General features: G+C 40.2%; 4 protein-coding genes across 5 annotated transcripts; 1 reads left to right on the top strand and 3 right to left on the bottom strand.

Annotated features, from left to right (window-relative positions):
* The first annotated feature begins 5,444 nt into the window (after positions 1-5,444).
* LOC112185667 (putative cytochrome c oxidase subunit 5C-4) lies at positions 5,445-6,111 on the top strand. Its single transcript, XM_024323940.2, has one exon. The coding sequence runs from the start codon at positions 5,595-5,597 to the stop codon at positions 5,790-5,792; it is 198 nt and encodes a 65-aa protein (XP_024179708.1). The 5' UTR covers positions 5,445-5,594; the 3' UTR covers positions 5,793-6,111.
* A 1,439-nt stretch (positions 6,112-7,550) lies between these two features.
* Positions 7,551-11,056, bottom strand: LOC112185666 (cysteine-rich receptor-like protein kinase 42). 2 transcript variants are annotated; one of them, XM_024323935.2, is made up of 6 exons: positions 10,136-11,056; positions 9,724-9,831; positions 9,285-9,638; positions 8,883-9,117; positions 8,521-8,674; positions 7,551-8,416 (listed from the first exon to the last, which is right to left on the bottom strand). In XM_024323935.2, exons 1-6 carry the CDS (start codon positions 10,872-10,874, stop codon positions 8,042-8,044), a joined length of 1,965 nt encoding a protein of 654 aa, XP_024179703.1. In that variant the 5' UTR covers positions 10,875-11,056; the 3' UTR covers positions 7,551-8,041. The 2 variants fall into 2 exon arrangements, with proteins under 2 accessions (XP_024179703.1, XP_024179702.1); XM_024323934.2 differs by having other exon boundaries at positions 7,552-8,416; positions 9,724-9,840; positions 10,136-11,044.
* A 2,410-nt stretch (positions 11,057-13,466) lies between these two features.
* LOC112185287 (putative cysteine-rich receptor-like protein kinase 43) lies at positions 13,467-14,397 on the bottom strand. Its single transcript, XM_024323530.1, has 3 exons — positions 14,158-14,397; positions 13,713-14,040; positions 13,467-13,609 (listed from the first exon to the last, which is right to left on the bottom strand). Exons 1-3 carry the CDS (start codon positions 14,395-14,397, stop codon positions 13,467-13,469), a joined length of 711 nt encoding a protein of 236 aa, XP_024179298.1.
* A 576-nt stretch (positions 14,398-14,973) lies between these two features.
* LOC112185665 (polyribonucleotide nucleotidyltransferase 2, mitochondrial) lies at positions 14,974-23,133 on the bottom strand. Its single transcript, XM_024323933.2, has 16 exons — positions 22,724-23,133; positions 21,972-22,127; positions 21,711-21,881; positions 21,477-21,602; positions 21,230-21,391; positions 20,973-21,092; positions 20,328-20,465; positions 20,082-20,244; positions 19,293-19,418; positions 18,928-19,058; positions 18,446-18,665; positions 17,999-18,082; positions 17,476-17,555; positions 16,851-16,994; positions 16,068-16,718; positions 14,974-15,445 (listed from the first exon to the last, which is right to left on the bottom strand). The coding sequence occupies exons 1-16, from the start codon at positions 23,063-23,065 to the stop codon at positions 15,341-15,343; spliced, it is 2,919 nt and encodes a 972-aa protein (XP_024179701.1). The 5' UTR covers positions 23,066-23,133; the 3' UTR covers positions 14,974-15,340.
* Between the last annotated feature and the right edge of the window lie 1,546 nt (positions 23,134-24,679).

Raw genomic sequence — 24,679 nt, 5'->3', positions numbered from 1 at the left:
CTCACTGACATCAGGTTGTTGCTCTCTCTCTCTCTCTCTCTCTCTCTGTTTTTATATTTTTGTAGAGATGTTTAATTTGTGGTTGGATTAACAAAGTGATACGTGAAACAATTAATGAATGCACATTGAAACAATGTAAAATAAACTACATGAATCTATACAAGTCAAGGGTAATCAAGAGAAGTCTAAGAACTGCTAGATTACTCTAAAATATGATCTACAAATATCATGTTAGGTTCATGTAATTAACCAAATGTAGATGTATCTATATGGATCATGTTTAAGTATATTGATATTGAGAGAGATTGATGAGAGAGATGTGTTCATATTATTGAGAATAGGAGCCCTATATATAGGGATTACAAAGTGCTAGTTCTAATGTTACAAGGAATACCAATCCGTGTAGGATTGGGAAATCTAGAACCTTCTCTCCTATTCCTATTCCTAGTTTGATAAGGCATACTAAACTTGATTTTCCTTCAACACTCCCCCTTGTGCCGCTCAAACTTGGTGGTGACGCTTCATCCGTTGCCTCGTTAAAAACCTTGCCAGGTAACAAAAACCCTGTGGGACAAAAATAATCCTGGTCGAAGGACAAAAAGAGCACAACACGTCCTTCACTCTTCGAGATCAAACATGTAGACATCATAACTCCCCCTGATGTCGATATCTCCCCCTGATTGCTACAATCGTGGGAGTTCGGATAACTTTCTCAATCCGATGCTCTTCACATGTTTCTCGAAGGTGGATTTAGGTAACGACTTAGTGAATAAGTCCGCTACATTATCCTCTGATCGGATTTGATTTACTTCAATCTTTAGAAGTGATTGTTGTTGCTGATTATAAAAGAACTTAGGCGATATATGCTTGGTGTTGTCGCCCTTGATGAAACCTAACTTCATTTGTTCAATACAAGCTGCATTATCCTCATAAATGCATGTAGGTTCATCTGTGGTAGACTTCAAACCACAACTTCCTTGAATGTGTCGAATTACAGACCTTAGCCATACACATTCACGTACAGCTTCATGTAGAGCAATAATCTCTGCATGATTTGAGGAAGTAGCAACAAGGGTCTGTTTCGTAGACCTCCAAGATATCGCAGTGCTTCCCATGGTAAAGACATAACCTGTTTGGGAGCGACCTTTGTGAGGGTCAGAGAGGTACCCTGCATCAGCAAAACCCATCAAGACATCATTGTCGTTTTGATGGAGGGAGATAGGAGGACGCCGGCCACCATGAGCGGCGGCGGCGCCGGCGCCGGCAACATGGCCGGCGGCCATTCCATGGACGGGGGCATTTTGCCTTTTGGGGTCCGATCCCAATTTTCCGTCATTCCTTTTCTCTCTGTAGGGATAGAATAGGCCCATATCAATTGTACCTCTTAGGTATCGAAAGATGGTCTTTACACCAATCCAATGGCGGCGTGTTGGCGCAGAGCTGTGTCGAGCTAACAAGTTCACTGCGAATGAGATATCCGGTCTTGTGCATTGAGCTAAGTACAATAATGCGCCTATTGCACTTAAATAGGGCACTTCGGCCTCTAGGGGTTCTTCGTCCTCATCCCTTGGACGAAACGGATCTTTTCCGGGCTCAAGACTACGGCCGATCATGGGAGTACTCGCAGGCTTTGCTTTATCTTCATTAAAGCGCCTTAGAATTTTCTGAGTATATGCAGACTGATGGATCAAAATCCCATCACTACGGTGCTCGAGTTCTAAACCGAGACAAAACCGTGTTTTCCCAAGATCTTTCATCTCAAATTCGGATTTCAAGTAATTAGCAGTTTCCTTTAACTCATCTAGAGTTCCAATTAGGTTCATGTCATCGACATAAACTGCTACGATTGCAAATCCGGAACTTGTTCTTTTAATGAACACGCATGGGCATATTTCATTGTTAATATATTCCTTCCCAATCAAGTAGTCACTTAGACGGTTATACCACATCCGTCCAGATTGTTTTAATCCATATAGTGAGCGTTTTAATCTTATTGAAAACGCGCTCCGTGGTTTAGAGCCACTTGATTTGGGTAATTGAAGTCCATCTGGAACCTTCATATATATCTCTGAATCTAGATCCCCATAGAGATATGCTGTAACCACATCCATAAGCTGCATGTCAAGTTTTTCGGAAACTACCAAACTGACAAGGTAGCGGAACGTTATAACGTCCATTACGGGAGAATATGTCTCCTCGTAGTCGATTCCAGGGCGTTGTGAGAAACCTTGCGCCACAAGGCGGGCTTTATATCTTACCACCTCATTTTTCTCATTACGCTTTCTAACAAAGACCCATTTATGGCCAACAGGCTTTATACTTGGGGGTGTCTGCGTTACAGGCCCAAATACCTGTCTCTTTGTTAGTGAATCCAATTCAACCTGGATCGCATCTTTCCATTTAGGCCAATCTGCTCTTCGTTGACATTCTTCAACAGAGCGAGGTTCGATATCATCATATTCTATAATCCCTTTCGCAATATGATATGCAAATGCATCATCAATTGCCATAGAATTTCTATCCATCATCTCATGTACACTAGTGTAATTTATGGAGATCTCTCTATTCTCTGGAGTTGGTTCTGACATTGGAGCGTCCCCCAATGATGTCTCTTGGACATAACCATAATCCGGAATATTCTCATGAGATGGATTATTTATATCGATGATTAATGGATTATTCTGTGCCAAACTCGCTTTCTTTCTTGGGCGAGAATCCATCGAACCTATGGGCCTCCCGCGCTTCCTGGCAGGAGCCGTGGGCCTAGCCATAACGTCACCATCATTGAGAGATGGGACGTTGGCGCCATGCTCATGCATTCTTGAGTTGGCGTCATGTCCTCTACTTTTAGGGACATCAATCCTTGCAGGCACGTTTGCAGCAGGTATGTGTGATCTCGTCACTTTAGCGATATCAGAAAACGCATCAGGCATCGATTCTGCTACGTTCTGAAGATCGAGAATTCTCCGCACTTCAATTTCGGACTGTGCGGTTCGGGGATCAAGATGAGACAGAGTGGGGACAGACCACGACAATTCCGGTCGTTCCTGTTGAACATTGGTGTTCTTATCTCCCCCTAACGATGGGAAGACTGTCTCATCGAAGTGACAATCCGCAAATCTTGCGGTAAAGAGATCGCCTGTCAAGGGTTCTATGTAGCGGATAATCGTTGGAGAATCATAACCAACGTAAACGCCTAATCGTCGTTGAGGACCCATTTTGGTGCGTTGTGGAGGCGCAATTGGCACATAAACTGCGCACCCAAATATGCGTAAGTGTGAGACATTGGGCTCATACCCAGTCACCATCTGGGACGCAGAAAAGGGTTGAGTGGCAGTAGGCCTCAGACGAATAAGCACAGCTGCATGCAATATTGCATAGCCCTAAGCAGAAATAGGGAGATTGGTGTGCATTACCAATGCCCTAGCGACCATTTGTAGTCGTTTAATGGTGGCTTCTGCGAGACCATTTTGGGTGTGAACATGAGGAACAGGATGTTCAACATCAATCCCAATGGACATGCAATAATCATCAAAAATCTTTGATGTAAACTCTCCAGCATTGTCTAATCTTATAGACTTAATAGGATGATCAGGGTGGTGAGCCCTTAACTTAATTATTTGTGCTAGGAGTTTAGCAAATGCAGCGTTCCTTGTGGACAATAACATGACATGTGACCAGCGTGTCGATGCATCAACCAATACCATAAAATATCGAAATGGTCCGCATGATGGTTGAATAGGTCCACAAATATCACCTTGGATTCTTTGCAAGAATGGTATATTTTCTTTGGTGTCCTTTGCATAGGATGGTCTCGATCCTAACTTTGCTAAAGAGCAGGCTTTGCAGAACGAATAATGGGCTTTAGAAATAACCAATGAGGATTTTGGTTGAGCCATGAAGTCACTTTTGACTTTAGAAGCAGAAATTGGAGTCAGGGGAGCAGAGGTGGCGTCAAAGCCACCCTGGAGCCGCAGGGGGATGGCGGCGCCGGCTAATGGTGGCCGGACTTGAAGGGGGAAGGCGCCGTGAGGCGCAGGTGCTCCTCCTTGATCCAAATTTCGAGTTTTACTTCCTTTCGTTCTGAAAAAGGGATGTTCGTGTGAAGTCTTTAATATACGGATCATCATGTCACGACCTGGGTGTCCCAAACGGTCGTGCCAAAGCCTATATGTGTCGGAATCCCATAAATCATCTCTCATGACATGGTTGGATTCAATGACTCGAATAGTGGTTGCATACAACCCACTAGAGCGACACATAAGTTTCTCTAAGACTCGTTTATGTCCGTAGTCATTAGAGGTGATGCAAAGGAACTCTTGTCCATTCTCACAATGTGTTTCCACATGAAAACCATTGGCTCTTATATCTTTGAAGCTCAATAGGGTTCTTCCTGCCCTAGGAGCATAAAGAGCTTCGGTGACATTCAAAGTAGTGCCATTAGGCAACATAAATTGAGCTGGTCCTCGACCATGAATCAATTGAGATGGTCCAGCCATCGTAGTCACAGAAGATCGAGTAGGCGCCATCCATAGGAATAGCTGCCTGTTTCGAAGGATGGTATGTGTAGTGGCACTATCCACGAGGCATTCGAGCTCTCCGGGAAACATATTTTTGGTTTTGGATCACGCGCGTGTCGATGCAGGCGTGATGGAGCTAAATAATCCGAGTAGAAGCGTGCAGCGAATGCGGGGCAGCAGGGGCTGCGGTGGTAGTAGTGGTGCAGGAGTAGCGGAGGCAAACTGCAGGGGCAGCAGCAGCAGTGGTGTAGGGCTGCAGGTGCACGGGTGCGTAGGCGGGGCAGCAGCGTGCGCAGGTGTGCGCGGGGAAGCAGTGTGCGCAGGTGTGCGCGGGGCAGCAGATGTGCGGCAGAGCTGCAGGAGCAGCAGGGCAGCGACGCGGGGCTGCAGACGCACGGGTGCGCAGGAAGGGCAGCACGGAGCACAGGGGCGCGCAATGAGCAGGCTGCAACGAAGGCTTGGCTAGCTCGGGCTAGGGGCTGCTGGGGCAGTAGGCACGCAGGTAGGCAGAATAGTTGGTTTCGGTTTTTGTGGCTAGAGTCGTGCTGATAACGTGTTTAAGTATATTGATATTGAGAGAGATTGATGAGAGAGATGTGTTCATATTATTGAGAATAGGAGCCCTATATATAGGGATTACAAAGTGCTAGTTCTAATGTTACAAGGAATACCAATCCGTGTAGGATTGGGAAATCTAGAACCTTCTCTCCTATTCCTATTCCTAGTTTGATAAGGCACACTAAACTTGATTTTCCTTCAACAGTTCACAATTATGTGGTTGATAATGAATTACTAAACAAGGTCGCTGGTTTAAGTCGGTTATCAAGTTCAATGAATATGTGATGCGTGTCCTCTTTTTCAAAGTCATTGTCCCACTAAACTCCTTTTTCCAAGCTCTTCCTCCTAAAACAGTCCTAAACTTTCTCAAAAAAAAAAAAAAAAGTCCTAAATTTGTTATCTTACACCGTTTGTCCTAACCCACTACTACTAAACACTTCCACACCAAATTCTAATAGTGATATCAAAGCCACAAATTCCAACAATGATCTTGTTGTGGATTATTCTGCAGGAATAATGGGTGCCCCTAAGATAGGACATGCTGCATATAAAGGTCCAAGTATACTCAAGGAGATCTTCTATGGGATAACTATTGGGCTCGCGGCCGGTTACCTGTGGAAAATGCAGCACTGGAACGAGCAGAGGAGGAGAAGGGAGTTTTATGATCTGCTTGATGCAGGTAAAATTACTACCGTCGTCGACGAAGACGAGTAGATCTGGCTTCAGCTATAAGCCTAGTTTTCATGAATTCTATGTGTGTTAATGGATAGTGGTAGAAGACTGGACTCTAATAGCTAGTTAGACTCCTTTATTTCGCATGTTTGTTGTACCTCGTTAATTATTTGGGTTGTAGTGGATTACTTAGAGCTAGCTTTGTGTAGCAAGTGTTTCCTCTAATCTAGCTTTGCATGTCGGGATTAGATGTTAATCTTCCCTCTACGAGCTGAAGAGCAGGGGCGGGGTCGTGATTTTGAAAAGGAAACAGAAATTCAAAGAAAATTTTGGTATTGATTCCCACAGAACTTTTTGTGTACTCAACCTCACTTGTCCGATTGTTTCCATGATTAAAACGTCATTACCTCTGTAGCTTGCACGGGGCAGCTGCCTCTCTAGCTTGGCCAGTATACGTGGATATCATTAGCTTGCATATTCATTAGCGTCGTTACTCGTTAGCCTCGCTAACATAGGTGTGTGTATCGTTAGCTAATTTGTATTGATATCGTTAGCCTCTCTTGCTGGCATGAATCTGAGAGCAATTATCCTCGCTAGCGGAGAGTGAGTGTCGTTTGCCTCACTAGCAAGTATGTGGCGTGGGATAATTTACGTCACTAAGCTTGATTACAGTGCTTAATCGATCCTGCCCAACCCAATTATATTAGTTAGGCGGTTGGGCCACTGTTGCCTTCGAACTTGTTCTTGTCATGAAACAAGAATCTCGTTTTCTTTTGCCACTTGCCATTTTATTGGTCCACGCTAGTAGCTCATGGTAGGGTGCCTTATGGTCGTATGCGGCTCACTATATATGAGATTGCGTTCACAGCAATTCAATTTCATATGTTAGGTTTCCCACAAAACCTACATGGTAGCCTACGCAGTATATTTCTAGAAGCACACTGCCTCTGTTTTAGACCGACCAAGCAGTAGTTCACAATTCCTCTTCCATTCTGTAGATCTAAATATGTAATTTTGACGACAAGGGATGGAAGCGGAAGTCCATCAACTCTGGTCTTCATTACATCTGGGAATGAGAGGTTTAGGAAAAGAAAGGGCGACCATGGTGATTGCAGTTTGATCGTTTCTGCATAATTGTTTAGGTTTGTTTATGGAGAAAGAGGTGGTCGCCAAAGGTATTAAAAACCTAAGCATGCTCAGCTCCCAGAAAACCAAGATCAATCACAGAATGCACCTGCATGCCCATCAATGCATAGAACGAGTGAAGAAACTCTAAAAATTATCTAAAAATTTTGTTATAAGGTCTTCTAGAAATTTATAAAAGTTTCTGTTATTCCTCAGCTAGATTCAATCCCTGTGTTTAAATATTCTTGTGGAAACAGAATGAAAGCAATTGGTGAAAATCACATTTCTCTCGGCGTTTCTGTCTTTTCACCATAAGGTCAAGGTTCTCTACACATCAATCCTTCCCAAGTACTCAACGATTCGCTCCATTTAAGACATCGCATCGCATCGCATCAATATGCAATGCCGCGTACGCATATAAAAACGAAAGGAACGACTCTTTTTTCCTACATAACCAATACTGTTTTTGAATCAAAGTTGAGTTCGGACCCTCCATAATGAGATACAATAGGCGTAACAGCAGAAGTTGTTAGTCGACTTGGTGAGGCATGTTGGTCCAAGGATGAATCTTCATAGCATTTGTAGTTTTCTTTTCTATGATGAAATTCAAATCTAAAGATAGATGTTTATAGATTTTGACATAATGATATGTGAATTGATGAAGTATAGCAGTACTTAAATTCAAATATTCAATGAAATATACCGACAATTGGAAAACCACATAGATACAAGTTTATTTCAGTTTCTGTTTAAAAAATGTCTCTTCTAACAATCTATTTCGAGAGAGAGCTCGATCAAATGAGTTCCTCCGAACAATGTCATCATCTTGGTTTATATGAAGTGTACTATTTCAGTATTTCTGCTGTAAACATGTAGTCCACTGACCACTAGGTTGCATCGGCACTTGCTACATCTCTCTGACAGCGTTCTGTCACCTATATGAAACTGAAGTCATGTGTGCGCTTCCATTTTATAAGATATGACAGACAAGTTTATAAACGAGACAGAGAACCAAAAATCTGAATATCTTCCGGTTCTGAATTCCGGTAAGCTCTCTAATCTCTCTAGTTCTGCATTTCTGCTCCTGCATACTGTCCTGATCTCCAAGCATGCTTTCCTGAACAAGTTTAAGACGTGGGAAACCTGCTACTTCTGCAAGAGCTTACTCATTTTGTTGATATATGTCCCATATTATCCAAACTAGGCATGGTGGAAGACTCTGATGAGGTGTAGGACGTCTGAACTTTCGTTAAAGTATTTGAGACGAAGCTGTTTGCGCTATTAGACCTAATGGAGCTGGCTTGCTCTAGCGTCGTGGCATTTAGAAAGGGAGGTTGGTTTGGAATGGGAATGTCACTTTCTTTGTTGGCTGTTAGCATTAGAACTACTTCAGCCATAGATGGTCTCAAAGCAACTGAGGCCTGTGTGCACAGAAGTCCAATTTGAAGAACACTTGATACCTCTTTTGCTGGCAACTCATGATCTCTCAAGCAAGGATCAACCACGTCGGCCAACTCGTTTGATCTGTAGTGTTTCCAAACCTGAAACCCAAGCGTAAGATGGTCTAATAAGCTCTTGTTTCTTTTATCCCAATATATGTAAAACAGCAGTCTCATTTGCTATGTCCAAGAGTTGCACAACTTACTTTGTGTAGTAGTGAATCAAAGTCAGTGTCCGCCTGTTTGAAGGTGCTATTCCTCATACCAGACACAATCTCGAGAACTAGCACTCCGAAGCTATAAACGTCTGCTTTCTCTGTAAGTTGCCCTTGAACAAGATACTCTGGGGCCATATAACCTCTGCATAGCCATTTATAATTAGCAGCATTGTTAGATGGGACTAAAAGATTTTAAGAATCCATCTAAGGTGGTTGAAGAAAGAAGAAATGCACTAATTTTACAAGGCAGTAATTAGTAATTACACCAACAAAAAAGTGCAGAATTGCTGCTAATTTTAATCTGGTAAACGATGTAGCTGATGAGTTCGAGACCATAAATTAGAACTTACAGTGTTCCAGCAATGCCGGTGCTAAGATGAGACTTGTCGGAAGCAAAACACCGAGCAAGGCCAAAGTCTGCAATCTTTGGGCTAAGATTCTCATCCAGAAGAACATTGCTGCTTTTTATGTCCCTGTGGATTATTCTTACTTCAGAGCCTTCATGAAGATACGCAATCCCTTCAGCTATTCCGACAATAATATCAAACCGCTGCTTCCAGTTAAGAAACTGATCATTGTTCTTATCTGCATAGTTTAAAAACCAAGTAGATTAAAAATCTTTGTCACCGTCATCCCTGCAATCCTAGTTTAAAAATGTTCTCAACCAGAATCTTAATTCTTACATGATCAAAATGCTACAAGTTGGAGAAAGATCTAAACCTTTTTGAGTCATGAAAAGAGAGGACTATTACCGAAAAGGAATTGATCGAGGCTCCTGTTAGGCACATATTCATACACCAGCAGGCTCTCAGGGCCTTCAATGCTACAACCCAAAAGCTTCACTAGGTGCTTGTGCTGAATTCCACTGATCAAATTCACCTCATTGAAGAACTCATCTACCCATTGCCTTGTATTGTAGAACAATCTCTTAACAGCTACGGTTTTGCGATTCGGAAGAGTCCCCTTAAACACAGTACCACCTCCCCCTTCCCCTATTTTTCTCGAGGTGTTAAAATAATCTGTGGCCTTCTCTAGTGTTTCATACTTGAAACTCAAGCCAGAATACTTGCTAATGCTTATTGACACCAAGCCTAGATTACTGCACTCTGAACAAAGAATAAATCTCATTACTGAAGCCTAAAATCTATATCCTAAATGCAACAATGACAAATTTTTCTCAAAAGTTCGTACCTTTTCTGATCTGCACCAGCTTTGTATAGCCTGCATAAGCAGCAAAGAGAGACAGCATTGTGAAAGCAACTGCTCCCAAAACAATTGCTATGATGATTCCCCTTCTATCTGTAAACCCTTCACATACAATTTCAGATTAACTAAAACAATTCAAGTTCAAAAAAGTCAAAACCATTCCTCTATATTCTGGTTGGTAACCAAGAAAAAGTGAGAACAGAACAGGAATAGTAAGATTAAGCAATAAGACAAAGTAACTCCAGATACACTATAACACAGATAACTCGAACAGTTCTATCTGAAGATTCCAATGCTCGGTTTAGCAGTCAACTAAAGACCAACTTAACGAAAAAGTAAAAACTCGAACAGTTCGATAACAATGAAAGATCAATTTGGAAGAACATAAATAACTAACCATGCTCGTGCTCTGCTTCCCCCTCGTCATTATAGAACTTCCGAGTCGAATACCTCAAGTAACATCCAGCATTCAAAGCCTTGCCTTCTGTCTTCAACCCACAGCCTCTCACCGCCTCACCTCCCTTCTCCAAACACTCTCTACACCCATCACCATCCACCGTCTTCCAGCACTGCCCCAAAGCATACACCTCCCCACCCACTTCCCCTACCCCAAACCCCCCATTCTCCGCCGCGGACCTCTTAACCCTCTCAATCACCTCCGCAACGTTCTCCTTAAACACTGCCGCGTCCGCCGCCTCTTCTTGGCCGCAGACGACGGAGTCGACTGCGGGGACTGAAGCTTCGGAGTAGAAGCTGTAGTTGTCGTAGCGGAGGAAGCAGCCGTCGAGAAAGATGCGGGCGGAGAGGGAGGGGAGGCAGCGGGGGATCTCGGTGCGGCTGGCGGCGTAGCAGAGAAGACAATCAGTGTGCGACAGGTCGTTGTAGCATTCCGCTAGGCCGTACATGGGGGTCGTGGAGTTAAAGAAATGGGTGCCCCAGTGGTGTTTGGTGATGAGCTCTGATAAACTCTCCATTTCTGCGACAAAAGTTGGAATGAAGCTAGAGTTTGGTGGTGGCTTGGCAGCTCCGCAGTAGAGGCCAGCTTCCGAGGTTCTGGGATCACAGAGAAAAAGGTAGAAAAGCGAGAAGAAGGTGAAGATGAAGAAGAAGAGCCATGTTGAGGTTTTGGTATGCATGCCTTGGATTTGTGGAGGTTGCTAGCTTTGATCAATTAATGGGAGTTATGGGACTATAGGAGAGTAACAAGATTAATTTGTGTATACATATCATCACCAACATGTGATGAGATTTTGCTGCATTGTCTCTATATATTATATATTCAATTCTGTCTGTGTCATTGGTTTTATGACTTTGCTGGCAAAAAGGTGAGTTGGTTGTGATTAATGTGAGACAGTGAAGGTGTGAAGTTGACATGAGAAGAGGGAGAGAATGAGAGAGGAGATGAAGAATTGAAGATGATGCTGTGCTTGTTGGTCTTAGCTTTCACAACGGCACCGTCCCGGTGGGACCCAATGGTGGACTTCTACCTGCATTATTTACTGGTCTATCGCACGCTCGCCACGTTTACTCCTGATTTGGTGGAGACGACCCAATGGTGCACTTCCACCAGCATTATTTACAGGTCCTATCGTACACTTGCCACGTTTTACTCCTCATTTGGTGGAGACGTCTCTCTGTGTGACTCTCTCTCTCATTGTTAAGTGAAACATGGCTATCCGATTGAATTCACAACGGACAGTTGAACATAACTCGATATGAACATAATCGGATTTAGGTTTAAGTGGATTATGGAATATGCTTAAACGTGTGTATTCGGCACTAAAGTTCAAAAATTTAATTATTAAAAAGTTAAATCAATCTTCAAAGATTTTATGTAAAAGATAAATCAATATAAACATAAATCATTAAATCGTTTGTTTGTCAAAATGCATCAAACAAATTGTTGGTTGGTCATGAAAATGTCAACTTCACAGGAACTTTTCATTTGTATAATGCAATTGCATAATTAAATGATTTTTGTTGACAACTTGACATTTTGAAGGTTGATTTGACTTTTTGATGGTTTTATTGAGAGTTGGATACATAGTATGCACCAAGTATTGTTTCTTTCTTTAAAATAGTCGTGTCGTGTCTATACTCTATGGTACATTGAAAGAGTGACATTTTCATCATCAAATTTCCACATCATCAAGTTCATATTCAATCAGTTCGAAGAGAGATTTTATTTTTCACTTTCCGAGTTATCTTCCAACTGATATATAATAGAAAACAGTTCAGATTCAAAACCATAGTGCGTCGAATTCAAAATTCTGATTGCATGTACATAAATCAGAACCTAATGATGATGATGTTTCATATATACAATATCAAGGAAAGGTGGCTTTGATGGCTCTGGCAATGCCAAGTCTCTTCGTATAAGCATTCGAATTACTGATGTCATGGTAGGACGTAACTCTGGTAATTCTTGAGTGCACAACAGACCCACCTGAACAACTCTTTTAATTTCTTCAATGTCTTCAATCTTCATACTCTTATCGATAATTCGAGAAATCGTATTATTTTGGACATGGTCCCACACCTGTGTACTAGTAATTAAACATCGAAGTTCTTAGAGGAAGATAGTATTACCTGATCCAAGATAAATAGGCTATGAAAGGTTGGTAATTAGTTTGGAACTTACATCAGTGACTAAAGTTTGCAGAGGATAGGACACGATCGTTGAGTTGTTATAAGAACTGTATAAATCAATGAATAGATCCGATTTTGTGAGAAGTTACTTACATTGTGCCAGCAATGAGAGTGCTACTTAAGCTTGTGTTGGATGAATAAAACCTTGCAAGACCAAAATTTGCAATTTTTGGTCTGTGTTTCAGGTCCAATAAGATGTTGCTAGCTTGTGTTGCTAGCTCGATGAACTATTCTTACTGGACAGTCTTTTTGGAGGTACTCCAAACCTTCTGCTGTTCCTACAATTATTCCTAGCCGTTTCTTCCAGTCTAACACTCCCTTCTTCGCTCTCGTGGTACCGGTCTTTCTTCCGTAGGTAGGTAGCAACAAGTAATAGAGGCGTTAGAGATGAAACAATTGAGACTTAGTTACTAGCTCTTTTTACATTTTGAATCTCATACTAAAGTTACCACTGCAGTTAATATTTCAAGCTGGCTTACCAAATAATATAAGGTCGAGGCTTCTGTTTGCTAGGAATTCGTAGATAAGGAAACAGCTGATGTTGGTGAAGCAGCAGCCAAGGAAGCGAACCAAGTTCTTATGTTGAGCTTTTCTAATGATATGAATTTCATTGTACACCTCTTGAGTTTGGGTTTTTCCGGTTATGAACAAACGTTTTATAGCAATTTCTCTACCATCATGTAAAGTGCCCTGCTCAGATGCACAGTAGGATAACAACTGTCAAGTAGATTCAAGGAATTAAATATTGAAAAACTGAAATTAAGTACCTTAAATACTTCACCATATGCTCCTTGACCAAGCTTATGGGCTTCATCGAAGCACTCGGTTGCTTTCACTAGTGTTGAGTACTTAAAATTCTGGAACTCTGAGCTTTGGTTAAAAACTGCCATCTCCCTCTCCTTTCCCTTAGCTGCCACAAATTACAGGAAGATGACAATATATATATATATATATATATATATATATATATATCTCGGTTAAATGTTAAACAACTCATTAACTATCATATATATAACTTCTATATGAGAGAAAATGAAGAACGATATAAGAGCTGGGATTGTGATTTTGTATCATATCATTTATTTCTCAACATTACCATTTGATTTTCTCTGGTGACGTATTCGTCTATAACTAGATTTACCCGCACAAATTCCGAGCATAATAATCAATGCGAACAAGGCCAACGCAAGAATAATATATGAGGCGGTCTTTAGTGCAGATTCTACAAATCAGTTACAAGAGATTAGCAAAACATAATATAAGAAAGGCATTACGTACGTACTATCTTGATTCGGCATGTTTATAAAATCTTCAAACAAACAAACCTTTGATTTCGAGGGCTCGAGGGTTATTGCCAAAGTAATAATCAGAGTAACGTAAAACGCAGCCAGAATTGAGCACACGACCCTCAGACGATGGCAAGCATGAAATTGCACGGTTGGCTGCATTTTCTACACATGAAGAACACTTACTACTGTCTAGACTCCTCCAGCAATTAGCCATAGCAAACACTGTAAAACCATTAAAACCATTTGAGCTATCTTTGGCGACTGCAAATCCATCATTATGCTCAGCCAACTTCACAAGTTTTTTGAACACTTTCTCTGGTGTTTGGTTAAATTTCTGATTGAACTCGGCATTGTCGCTGCAATGCTATAGTTTCCACCCATTTCCCAAGAGGAAAGGAATTCATTGCTGAATGAAGAAAATATATTCATCATAAGGCTTTGAAGCCGCTATCATAACCCCATGAGGAAAGACGAAAGTTACCTTGAAATCTTTATCTTGGAATGTCTCATCAAAGAAGCTGTAATTTTCAGCCCTTATAAAGCAACCATCAAATAAAGCACGACCTCCTGTGTTAGGAAGGCAACCAGCCAAGGCATGATTACTCAAATCATAGCACGTCTTACATTCATTGACCGAAAGATCTGTCATGCACTGAGCCAACATATAAAGCCGGTCAGGAGGCTCACCCTCTTCCGCAGTCCCAAAGTTGTTACGGAGCATTTTTTTTATCCATCTCAGCCACCACCTTGTTGAAGGTAACATGGTAACTTGCTGTATGAATTGCACGCGTATGGCTGCATGCGCGTGCAACCAACTCTGTTCGAGGGTCTCCAAAGACCAAGTGTATGAGAGAAATGATGAGGAGCAAAACCAAAGACGTCAAGGACTCCATGGCCGCCATGAAAATGGCCAGAGGAAGAGAAGGGCAGGTGCATGTTGATTTACATTATTTGTTATGTTTGTGTTGGCTTAGCCTGTAATTGAGGTTGAAATATGGGGGACGGAGGTGGCATAACTAATATTGATTCAACTGAAGAGTGCTGACCAGGGATGTTGTCTGTTGCCTTGGGTTGGCTGCTCTTCTGTTTTCTTTGCTAATTGCTATACATACCCTCCTTCATATCTGCCAGGTCATCGATATAACTATAACACGACTACCCAAAAAAAAAAATTGAGCTTCAGTCTACCCAAATTGTAAACTATCAGATTTACCATAGACACATTTGATTTCCGTAAATATGCACCATTTGATTCAATGCCTTGGATAAGATTACTGAAGATATGCCTACATTGATAGTCAGGAAGATAAAACTGAGCATTTGGTACTTCCATTATTTTTGCGCACCCAAAAAAGCCTTTAAAGGCAGCCAGCTAACGCTATTATACATCAGTCATAAATAGAAACCATAATTTACAAAATGGTAACATGTCAAGGGCACCTAACTAATCGAGACATCAATGTCAATTTCCCGTGACTGTTATTCCCAAAATGTACTCCAATCATGCCATAAACTTCCAACCGGTTTATATGAAACATTCAAAGCTTAACCCTCTGCACTTCTTCTTGGAATTTACTCAGGCCACTGCCACCAGAGTTCTTCAAGGCAATTATCTTGAAGTCATCATCTACATGACACGGTGTAAAAGAATGGCTTATACGATGCTATTCATCATCCACCAAAGACATTACCGGAATCCCCTTGCTAGAAAAACTAACACACTCAACTCGCAACTCATCGTTGACATCAAAGTCCTTCTTAGCATTGGCCTGCATTGAAAATAACAAGGTTAGTAAGTACATCTCTTTTAAAAAGGAAAAAGTCTTGCCAATCATCTTAAAGCAAAAGAAGGATTCCGATTACAGGTAATTGCATGTTGCTGTTTCCCAATCCTCCCTTTGAGGTGAAAAAGTAGGATGATTGAGAAACTAGAAGTTCTTACTGCTTCCATATGATACACTAGTTTTCCCACAAGTGTAAGGCGTGGAAAAGAATCCATCAAAAAGGAAGAGCAAGGAAGATGTTAATCCTATAAATGCTGAGAGCCTTAAAGATAGATAAGTAACTGACTTGGAACACTCAAGTAAAGCTCAGGAATTCACTGAAAGAACAAACCAGGTGCGACTTGAATAGTTAATTTGGATACAGGACATTGAGAGACTGGATTAGTGGCACAACATTTGGAAATGTCAGAAAGATGGAGGCTGCTTTAGACAGTAGATCGTATGAGAAGACAACAAAGTAGACCAAGACTGATGGTGCTAGGAAGACAATATTCTACACCCAAAAGGCTAAGAATAATATTTAAAGGGAGTGGGAGTAAATACTGGAAAGGGTCTATTTATCACTACAAAAAAAAAAAATGTCATATAAAAAAAATATGACACGTACCTCAAACCGATACATTCCTCGAAGTCCCCTACCCAGATCAAGCACCAGCCCACCTGTGCGGATCTGATAAACCTTAGCAGTAACCTTTGTTCCTAGCTTCAGACTTTTTGCAGTTACAGGGTCTTCCTTGTTACTCAAATCATTACTAGAGTGGTTTTGGGATGCAATATTGTGTTCCTTCTCATCTTTATCTCGTTCCTTTTGTAAGAAAGATTTTGATGTCTTAGGAGTAGATTGAACCGTCTTGCACTCTGGTTTCAAACCACCAATGGGTTCAGAAGTAGTTTTAGAATTTTGAACAAAACCACTAGATCTTTCCTCCTCGTCGCACTCTTCAGCACTTCTGACTAGAACTGGTGGACTAGAGGAAGCAGAGGATTTTATCGCATTAACTTCATATTTACTCACTGGCAATTCCTCAGACAAATGGCTATGCTTTTCTTTGCCACTACACACATCTCCAGCAGCTGCCCAAACACTAGGAGCTTGTTTCATAGATGGAACAGATTCCACAGCCAAATTATTTGTCTGAGATTGTGGTCGAGGTAATGTAGCTTTCAGGGACAACTTAATGTTACCACGAACATCCTGGCCTATGCACATCAAAGAGAGCTGCTGGCCTACAGACACTACATCTGAAATCCGTGACACCTGAAAATATAAAAGAACTATAGAAGTCAGAAATAAATAAATCATACTAGAAAGAATGAGCAGCACAAATCAATATAGAGAAGGTGTAGAAAGCAATCAGTACTGTAAACCCACAGCTATTCTTCTACATACCGGTTCATGTGACAACTCGGAAATGTGTAGAAGGCCTTGTTGCCCTCCATTAAACTCCACAAATGCGCCATATTCTTTGATTGAAGCTACAGTCCCTTTATAGACCCCACCAATTTCAATTTCACGTCCAAGTACAAAATCAACCTGAAGTACAGAATAAATCCACAATAGACTTAAACAGAGCAAAGCAAACACTCAGCAACATGACCTCACAACTTGCCAAAAGAAAATAAAAAAATTTCAGGAAGGTTACTCCCTACTTGCTCTAATTATATAGTTCTACAGAATTGCGATTTTGATTAGTAGCACCAATAAGTTCAACCTCTTCATTTGATCTAGCAATAAAATCAGGTCCAATAAACCATCGGAAGCTCATGATCTGAAAGCGTAACTTGCTCCTTCCCTCTCTTTGTTGTGGGAGTCTAGGGCAAAGGAAATTGTAAGTTCTATATTACTTTGGCTGTAGGAAGGGTTTATAAAAAGGTCAATATCTATTCCTTTCAGAAGAGCTAGGGGGTACTCGGGGACCCATCAGACTTCTAGAGCTTTCAATAGAATCCAAGTGCCACAGAAGAACAATATTTTAACCACTAAGAAATGTATTAGCTAATTGAGTTACAAATACCTTTTCGAGTACTTTGTCCATTGCAGATTGATTCTTAGCAACTATGGTGAGTGTTCCATCACTTACAGAGATCCGTGTACCTGAAGGTGGCAATACAGTGTGAACAAGGATGTCAATGTTAAACAGTAAATTGCACCATGAAGCAGTTTCATCAGCAAATTGGTGGTGTTTGGGGGGGGGGGACACAAAGGAGGACAGTCTACTGATAGAGAGAGGACATTCTACTGATAATAGTATTCTCCTCAGCCTCTCATGGATATATACACAATGTGTGTATGTGTGTTATTTACTTATTTTGAGTGAAACATTACATAATGTGACCAAACCAACAATGCACAGAGATCACCTTGATAGCAAACTAATCCTACATGGAAGAACAACCAAACTTGAATAAAGATGCAGTATCAGGACCGTAACTACCAATTGAAAAGATTCAATAGTTTCTAATATCTGCAGACATTCACATGCTTGAACTAGACTCTCTAATCTCTACTATTACATAAATTATAACAAAGAATCCCACCTGTTTCGTCTTCTATTTTTCTTTTAAGAGCACCCAGAGGCCCAAGCAATCGACGAAGTGCATCATTGCTGTACTTCAACGTAGCTGAAACATCAATCATAACCTTTCAGAATCAACAAAACATATATTTTCTAAGGCCTCATTTGTTTCATGGATTGGAGGATTTGGGAATGGGAAATTATATTTTTGTTCTCATGTTCAGTAAGTGCAAGATTGGGAAAAGACTCCTGCTACAAGGAAAAAGAGGGCATAATTGGACCCTCCAGTCCCCTTGGGGTTTCTTTCCCCTTCTCCTTTACTAGGACCAAAATGCTCCTCTTAATATAGCTTATATGGGACTCTTGGTTTCTCATCCCTTGGGAAAACCAAAGGAATAGATTTCCCAAGAGCTCTACTCCACAAACCAAATGAGAACAAAGCAAAAACAACCAAAGTTGAGAACTGAACCTAATCGAGGAGAATTTCTATCATCTTGAGTGCGAGGTGCACTGATCTCTCTCTCCATGTGATCAAGAATTTGGATACGACCTTTACGTGCTGCCTCCAAGCTTTCACAAACAATATCTAAAGGAATTCCAGCAGGTTTTATATCCAATTGAATTGCGGTGATTCCATCTTGCGTGCCAACAATTTTGAAGTCCATGTCCCCCAAATGATCTTCCAGACCCTAAAGATATTAAATATATTTCTAAGTCAACCAAAAATAAAAATTTAAACATAATTATAGGTATAATTCTTGAAATCTTGAATCAAAAACCACAAGCTGCAGTTGAGAGTTGCAACTACAAAGATCATGACAAGTGAAGGTTCACATTAGCAGTTAAAGACTTGTAGCATTCATTCATATTGAGATACAGAAACTACAGAATATTTTCAGAAAGACATCATGTGGAACACAAAACTCAACATTAAGCCCTGTCAAATCTCACCAGAATGTCAGTCAATATACGGTATTCCTTTATTGTGCCAGTTGATTGATCAACTTCACTAACAAGACCTACGGAGACACCAGCTACATGTTTGCGCAGTGGAATGCCAGCATCCATCAAAGCCATACTGCCTACAGAAGAGATATTACTTGCATGGTGTGTAGAATATAGTATTCATAATCATGCATATTCTGAAGATTAAATAAAGAGACATGACATGGAATACAAAAAATGAATCAAAAGTCATAGTAATTCTGTATTCTACAAAAGATATATAAGAAAGTAAGAAACAAGTTTGCCAGGTAATAAATAGTTGTATACATTGAAACATTGGAAAATAGCTACTGTAGAAGTAAAAAGAGTACCTCCACAGACAGAAGCCATAGATGTTGAACCATCAGAAGCCATTACTTCAGAATTGATACGAACAGTGTATGGAAAGTCATCTTCAGGAGGTAACACGGCAAGCAGAGCTTTTTCCGCCAAAGTTCCTACAAATCATTACCAAACCGAACTACAGTGTTTAACTTGTTTAGCAACTATTATCTTTTTACTTTCTCTATGCAATGCAAAACTTCTCAGTATTATTGAGATCTAAACAGACATCTTGGAAATCTAATCAGGAACAAAACGATAACCACAACCTAATTTCATAAACAGTCTGACAATAGGTTGTAAAAATGGAATACTAAATGCGTTTATGCAAACCTATGACAGATTTTTGCTTAAGGTTTAATATGCTATTAGATAGTATTGTTACTTCAATAATTAAAGATAGTTCCAAATCAAGGATGAGGTGCAAATAAATTTGCAGCCATGAGATGACAAAATAGGATAGAGAAACACAATACATTAACTAAATAGCACCTAGAGATATAGATCTATGACAATCTTAAAATTTTAGGAATGTGATCTCAGACTCATGTCCCTAGGCAAACCACATTCAATTATTTAAAAAGTACCCCACCAGTTCTAACTATTGCCTCTAGGAATGGGCTTTAGAAAACATATATGTAGTGTGGGCATTCAATTTAGAGGAACTAGGTATCCGTGCAGTTGGATAACACCAAACAAATATTTATAGTCAGACGACGTAAACAAAATCTTGTTTAACTAATTAGTGTGCTCCTATTCAAAAGGTAGATAATAATTACCATGACCAACTTCACGCCTGTTCAAGCCACCATGTTTACCGACCTCATTTATACAGAATGGCGGGAAACTGTAGTGAAGCATGAAGCGCTTTGATGGGGGGCCCACCACAGATTCCAAGCGTTGTGCATCGCCAGGTGCCCCAAGTGTTACGGTACAGAGTACCTGTATATAACGCCACATATGTACCAATAGTTGGAACCAGGTTTTAAACAGAGCAAAGACCAGTACTATTAAAATGTACTGACCTGCGTGTCTCCACGAGAAAAAAGTGATGACCCATGCAACATAGGCAAATTACCAGATTCACAGTACACGGGCCTAACTTCATCCAGTCGCCTCCCATCAAGTCTTGATCCTTCCGCAATTATTCTTCTTCGGACAACCTAATATTTAATTATTTATCACTAAATATATAAGAACTTAACTCTCATAAATATCAGAACAAAAAAAAACAGTAAGTGTGTGTGTGTGTGAACGCATATTTTTGAATGCATGTGTGTGAAACAAAATAATACAACTAAAAATAAAGAAACTAAGCCGACAGCCTAAAGAAAATCTAACTGCCAAATTCAGACAAATGTTTCCTAAACTCCATTTTCTGTTTATCACATGATAGGTAGTACCACTTATCTGGAAGATACAATCACAAATGTCCGGGTTTCTCTAAACAAAGATATATCTAATGTGAAATATACACAGATGTATAACTATGGGAAGTAAAGCAAGATAAAAACTAAGTGTAAGTGAATAGCTATCATCAGTGAGACCTATAATTCAAGAAATTTATAACAAAATCAAATATATCCAAGTCAGTATAAATTTAAGACCTCATATGGATGATATTAATCAAGCTACTGCAGTCAGATTAGGTTCATTTTGGCATGACTTACCTTTTTCCTCACTGTGTCTACTGCTTTCGGTAAAAGTCTCAAGCTTTCTTCATCACACTCTTCTTCAAGTGCTTTTCTCACATCTTGCGCAATATTCTCCAGGGCTTCTCCACGTTCAAACTGGATGTTAAAGTTTTCCACACATATGAAAACTAGATTAGATTCCATACAGAAGTGCCATGCATGCAGAAAGAGACACATTTATGAAATAAATGTGTCCAAAAACATAAATGTGTCCAAAAAATGATGATATGCACCTTTCCATACTTGGGATCAGTGAAAACTTCTTCTATGGGAGCTTCTGCCAATTGAGCGACTTTCTCCAATGTTCTCTCCGGCATCAGTGACAATTTATATTCCTTCTTATGCTTGCCAGCTTTAGCAGCCAGTCTGATTTGAGGTTCAAGATATTTAACTGCCTGTATGATCAAAATCCAGTTCCTTAATAGAACTCCATTAAATAACAGACTTCAAATGATAATAGTTGCAGGTCTCAACACTTACTTCAGGATGAGCCAATCTCATCCCAGCTTCTAGATCTTTTTCTGAAATCTCACGAGCTTGCACATCAATCATTAACGTTTTGTCCCTTGTACATGCATACACTAAGTTGAGATCACTTAAGCTAAGCTGCATTGTTACCAATTAAGTAATTGAATTAGACACTGATAACAATGTAAGTAAGAAACAATATCTGCTACAGACAATTGAAAGGGAAGAATTGACAATAAGCATCACCTCATCCATAGTTGGGTTAACAATAAACTTCCCCTCGATCCTCCCAATGCGAATCATTCCAATGGGGCCTGCCCACGGAATGTCTGATAACATAAGAGCAGCAGACGTAGCATTAGCTGCCATTACATCTGGATCTTGCTTTCCATCAGAAGAAAGAACACTCGCCATCACCTACATTAATCACACATTCAGAGACAACATTTCGAGAACAATTTCAACGAATGAGGGCCCATCAAACAAGCCTAAACAGTAACACCATACCTGAACCTCATGGAAAAATCCTGCAGGGAACAAAGGACGAATTGGCCGATCAATCAAACGACCACACAAGAGCTCACGCTCTTTCGGTGCGCCCTCCCTTCTCATGAATGTGTTTGGTATAATACCTTGTGCAAATTGCTTCTCTTGATAATCAACCTTTCAACACGTAAAAATGCCAGAATCCAATAAGAACCACAACAATGAGTTACTAAAAACTCAAACTTTAAACCAAAATCCAACACTTCTTACCTCACTGAAACTTTAAACTATCAAAGAATTAGAGAAATATAGATATAATTTACCATACAGTGAGGGTAAAACCCCCAAAATTCAACAAGAACCACAGCATTGAACTACTAAAAAGTCAAACTTTAAGCCCCAAATTATCGGAGAATTAGAGTAATATCGCGATGTAATGTAAATTAGAGACCTACAGTGAGGGTAAAAACCCCACAATTCAATAAGAACCACAACATTGTGGCATTGAGCTACTAAAAACTCAAACGTTAAACCCAAATCCAACACTTTCTACCTCACTAAAACTCTAAACTATCAAAGAATTACAGTAATATAGAAATGTACGGTAAATTTAGAGACATGCAGTGAGAAGTAAAAACCCCAAAATCCAATAAGAACCCTAAAAACTCAAACTTTAATCCCCAAATGCAACAATTTTCACCTCACTGAAACTCTAAATTACCTAAGAGCTAGAGTAATTACAGAGAGAGGTAAGGTTAAAATCAGAGACATACGGTAAGGGGTAAAAAGTCTTTAACGGCGTCACCCTTGGCGGAGCAGACGGTGGAGAGAACTCTGGTCTCGTCCATGCCCAAAACGACGGCGCCGTTAGCGAAACGTGCGATCTTTCCGGTTTCGAGTGTGATGAGGCGCGATCCGATCTCGAATTGTTCTGTGAAGGTTTCGAGGAGCTTGGTTCCGGGGAGAGTACGGGTTTCGGGTTCGGGTTCGGGTTGAGAGTGGGACGAGAAGCCCATGCGGCCGCTGCAGATGGTGCGGAAGCGTAGGGATCGCCATGTGAGGAAATGAGGGAGGTGGTGGAGGAGTGGGTTGCCGCGGTGGGCCACGGAGGCCATGGGCGGTTGTGGAAATGTGAGAGAGAGAGTGTGTGAGGGTTTAGGGTTTAAGAGATTTAGCGCGAAGAAGAAAGAAGGCTGGGAAATAAGAGAGTGGGGTTTTGGCGTTTGGATTCGGTGCAACGCGGTACAACTTTTTTTTTTTTCTGTCCAATAGCTGACTAGTTTGTTAAGTGATTGGTTGGATTATGGAAAACAAATTATGAAATGGGGCTGAACAATTTTGAGGAGGGCCAAGATCATCTGGAAAAGAGATTGTTGTTTTATTTTGGTAATTTTTTAGAGAAAGAGGTTTGGACCCCGAGCTAAGTTGGGAGGTGTTGTCAGCGAAATGAGTGAGCGAGATTTCTTGTTTTGAGCCGTGTGAATAAATGTTAGGGTAAATTCCTTCTATAGTACTTAAGGTATGGCTAATTGGACAGATTGATACCTGATGTATTAAAGGGGACAGTTTGGTACCTGATGTCTTAGAGCATCTCTGAAAGACTACTTATTTCAACATAAATTTAATATTTAGCTAATTTTAGGCTAAAATTTTACTCCAGCAGAATACTTAAACAAAAGTTAAATTTAACTTTTGCTAAATTTTCTAGCTATATTTAGCTAGAGATGGAGATAATTTAACTAAAACCTAAATTTGGTTTGGGATTTAGGTATTCTGCTGGAGCATAACTCAATAGCTAAGAGCATCTTTAGCAATGCTAGCCATTTTTGAGTCAAATTTTAGCTAAAGTAGCTAAAAAGTTATTTTAGCTAGCCACTTTAGAATTACGTCTGCATCAATACTCTCTATGTTAGCTAGTTTTGAATTTATATTATTTTTTAAATGAAGATTAAATAGTTTAAATATATTTATAAATTACATAAAATAACTTAAAAAGAATGTTTTAAATTATAGAGAGCCTCATCCCGCTCTCTATATTTAGGAGCAAGATAGCCAAAAGTTATAATAGAGAGCCACTTAGGAGCCTGGTGCAGCACTTAAAATAGATAAGAAGCTAAACATGCTCTCTAAAATAGCTAAGGAGCCAAAATAGAGAGTCTGCTAAAGATGCTCTAACTAGTTATATTTCACTTTTAGCTAAGAAAATAAGTATCACTGTTGGAGATACTCTTATTACTTCGTTAAACCTTGTAGTACTTCTGTCAATATTTATAGTTAAAATTAGTCATGTGCCGCGCATGTGACTAATTTTTAGGACTATTTTTGTAATTCCATTTCCAACCCCTTCAAAATCAGACTCTATACTTTCTGATCGATCAAAACCAAGACCTAGCTCATGTTAGAGTGAGAAAGAAAGAAGTCGGGTTCTTTAAATCTCTGCTTCTTGCAATTAAGATAGGTGGAGTGAACGATTCTCATCTTTGTTTCGAAATGGAGATTTTCAATTGAAGAAAGTATCAAAAGTCAGTGATGTCAGATCATTGGAGGGAATTTAGAGTTTGTGGAGAGCTCCAATATCATGGTAAAAATCTCTCAAATTATCCCCCTTTTGTTTCATCAATGATTTATCTATGGCTTTTATGCTTGTGTTTGTGCCTTAAGTTATTCACCTTGTCCCCCTTCTAATGAATTGACGAATTGAATGTCTCAAGAGTCAGGTCCATGTGCAT

Source organism: Rosa chinensis, chromosome 2 (assembly GCF_002994745.2).
Source record: "Rosa chinensis cultivar Old Blush chromosome 2, RchiOBHm-V2, whole genome shotgun sequence".
Taxonomy (NCBI): Eukaryota; Viridiplantae; Streptophyta; class Magnoliopsida; order Rosales; family Rosaceae; genus Rosa; species Rosa chinensis.
Note: the sequence above shows the minus strand (reverse complement) of the source record. Positions and strands in the feature narration are given on the sequence as shown.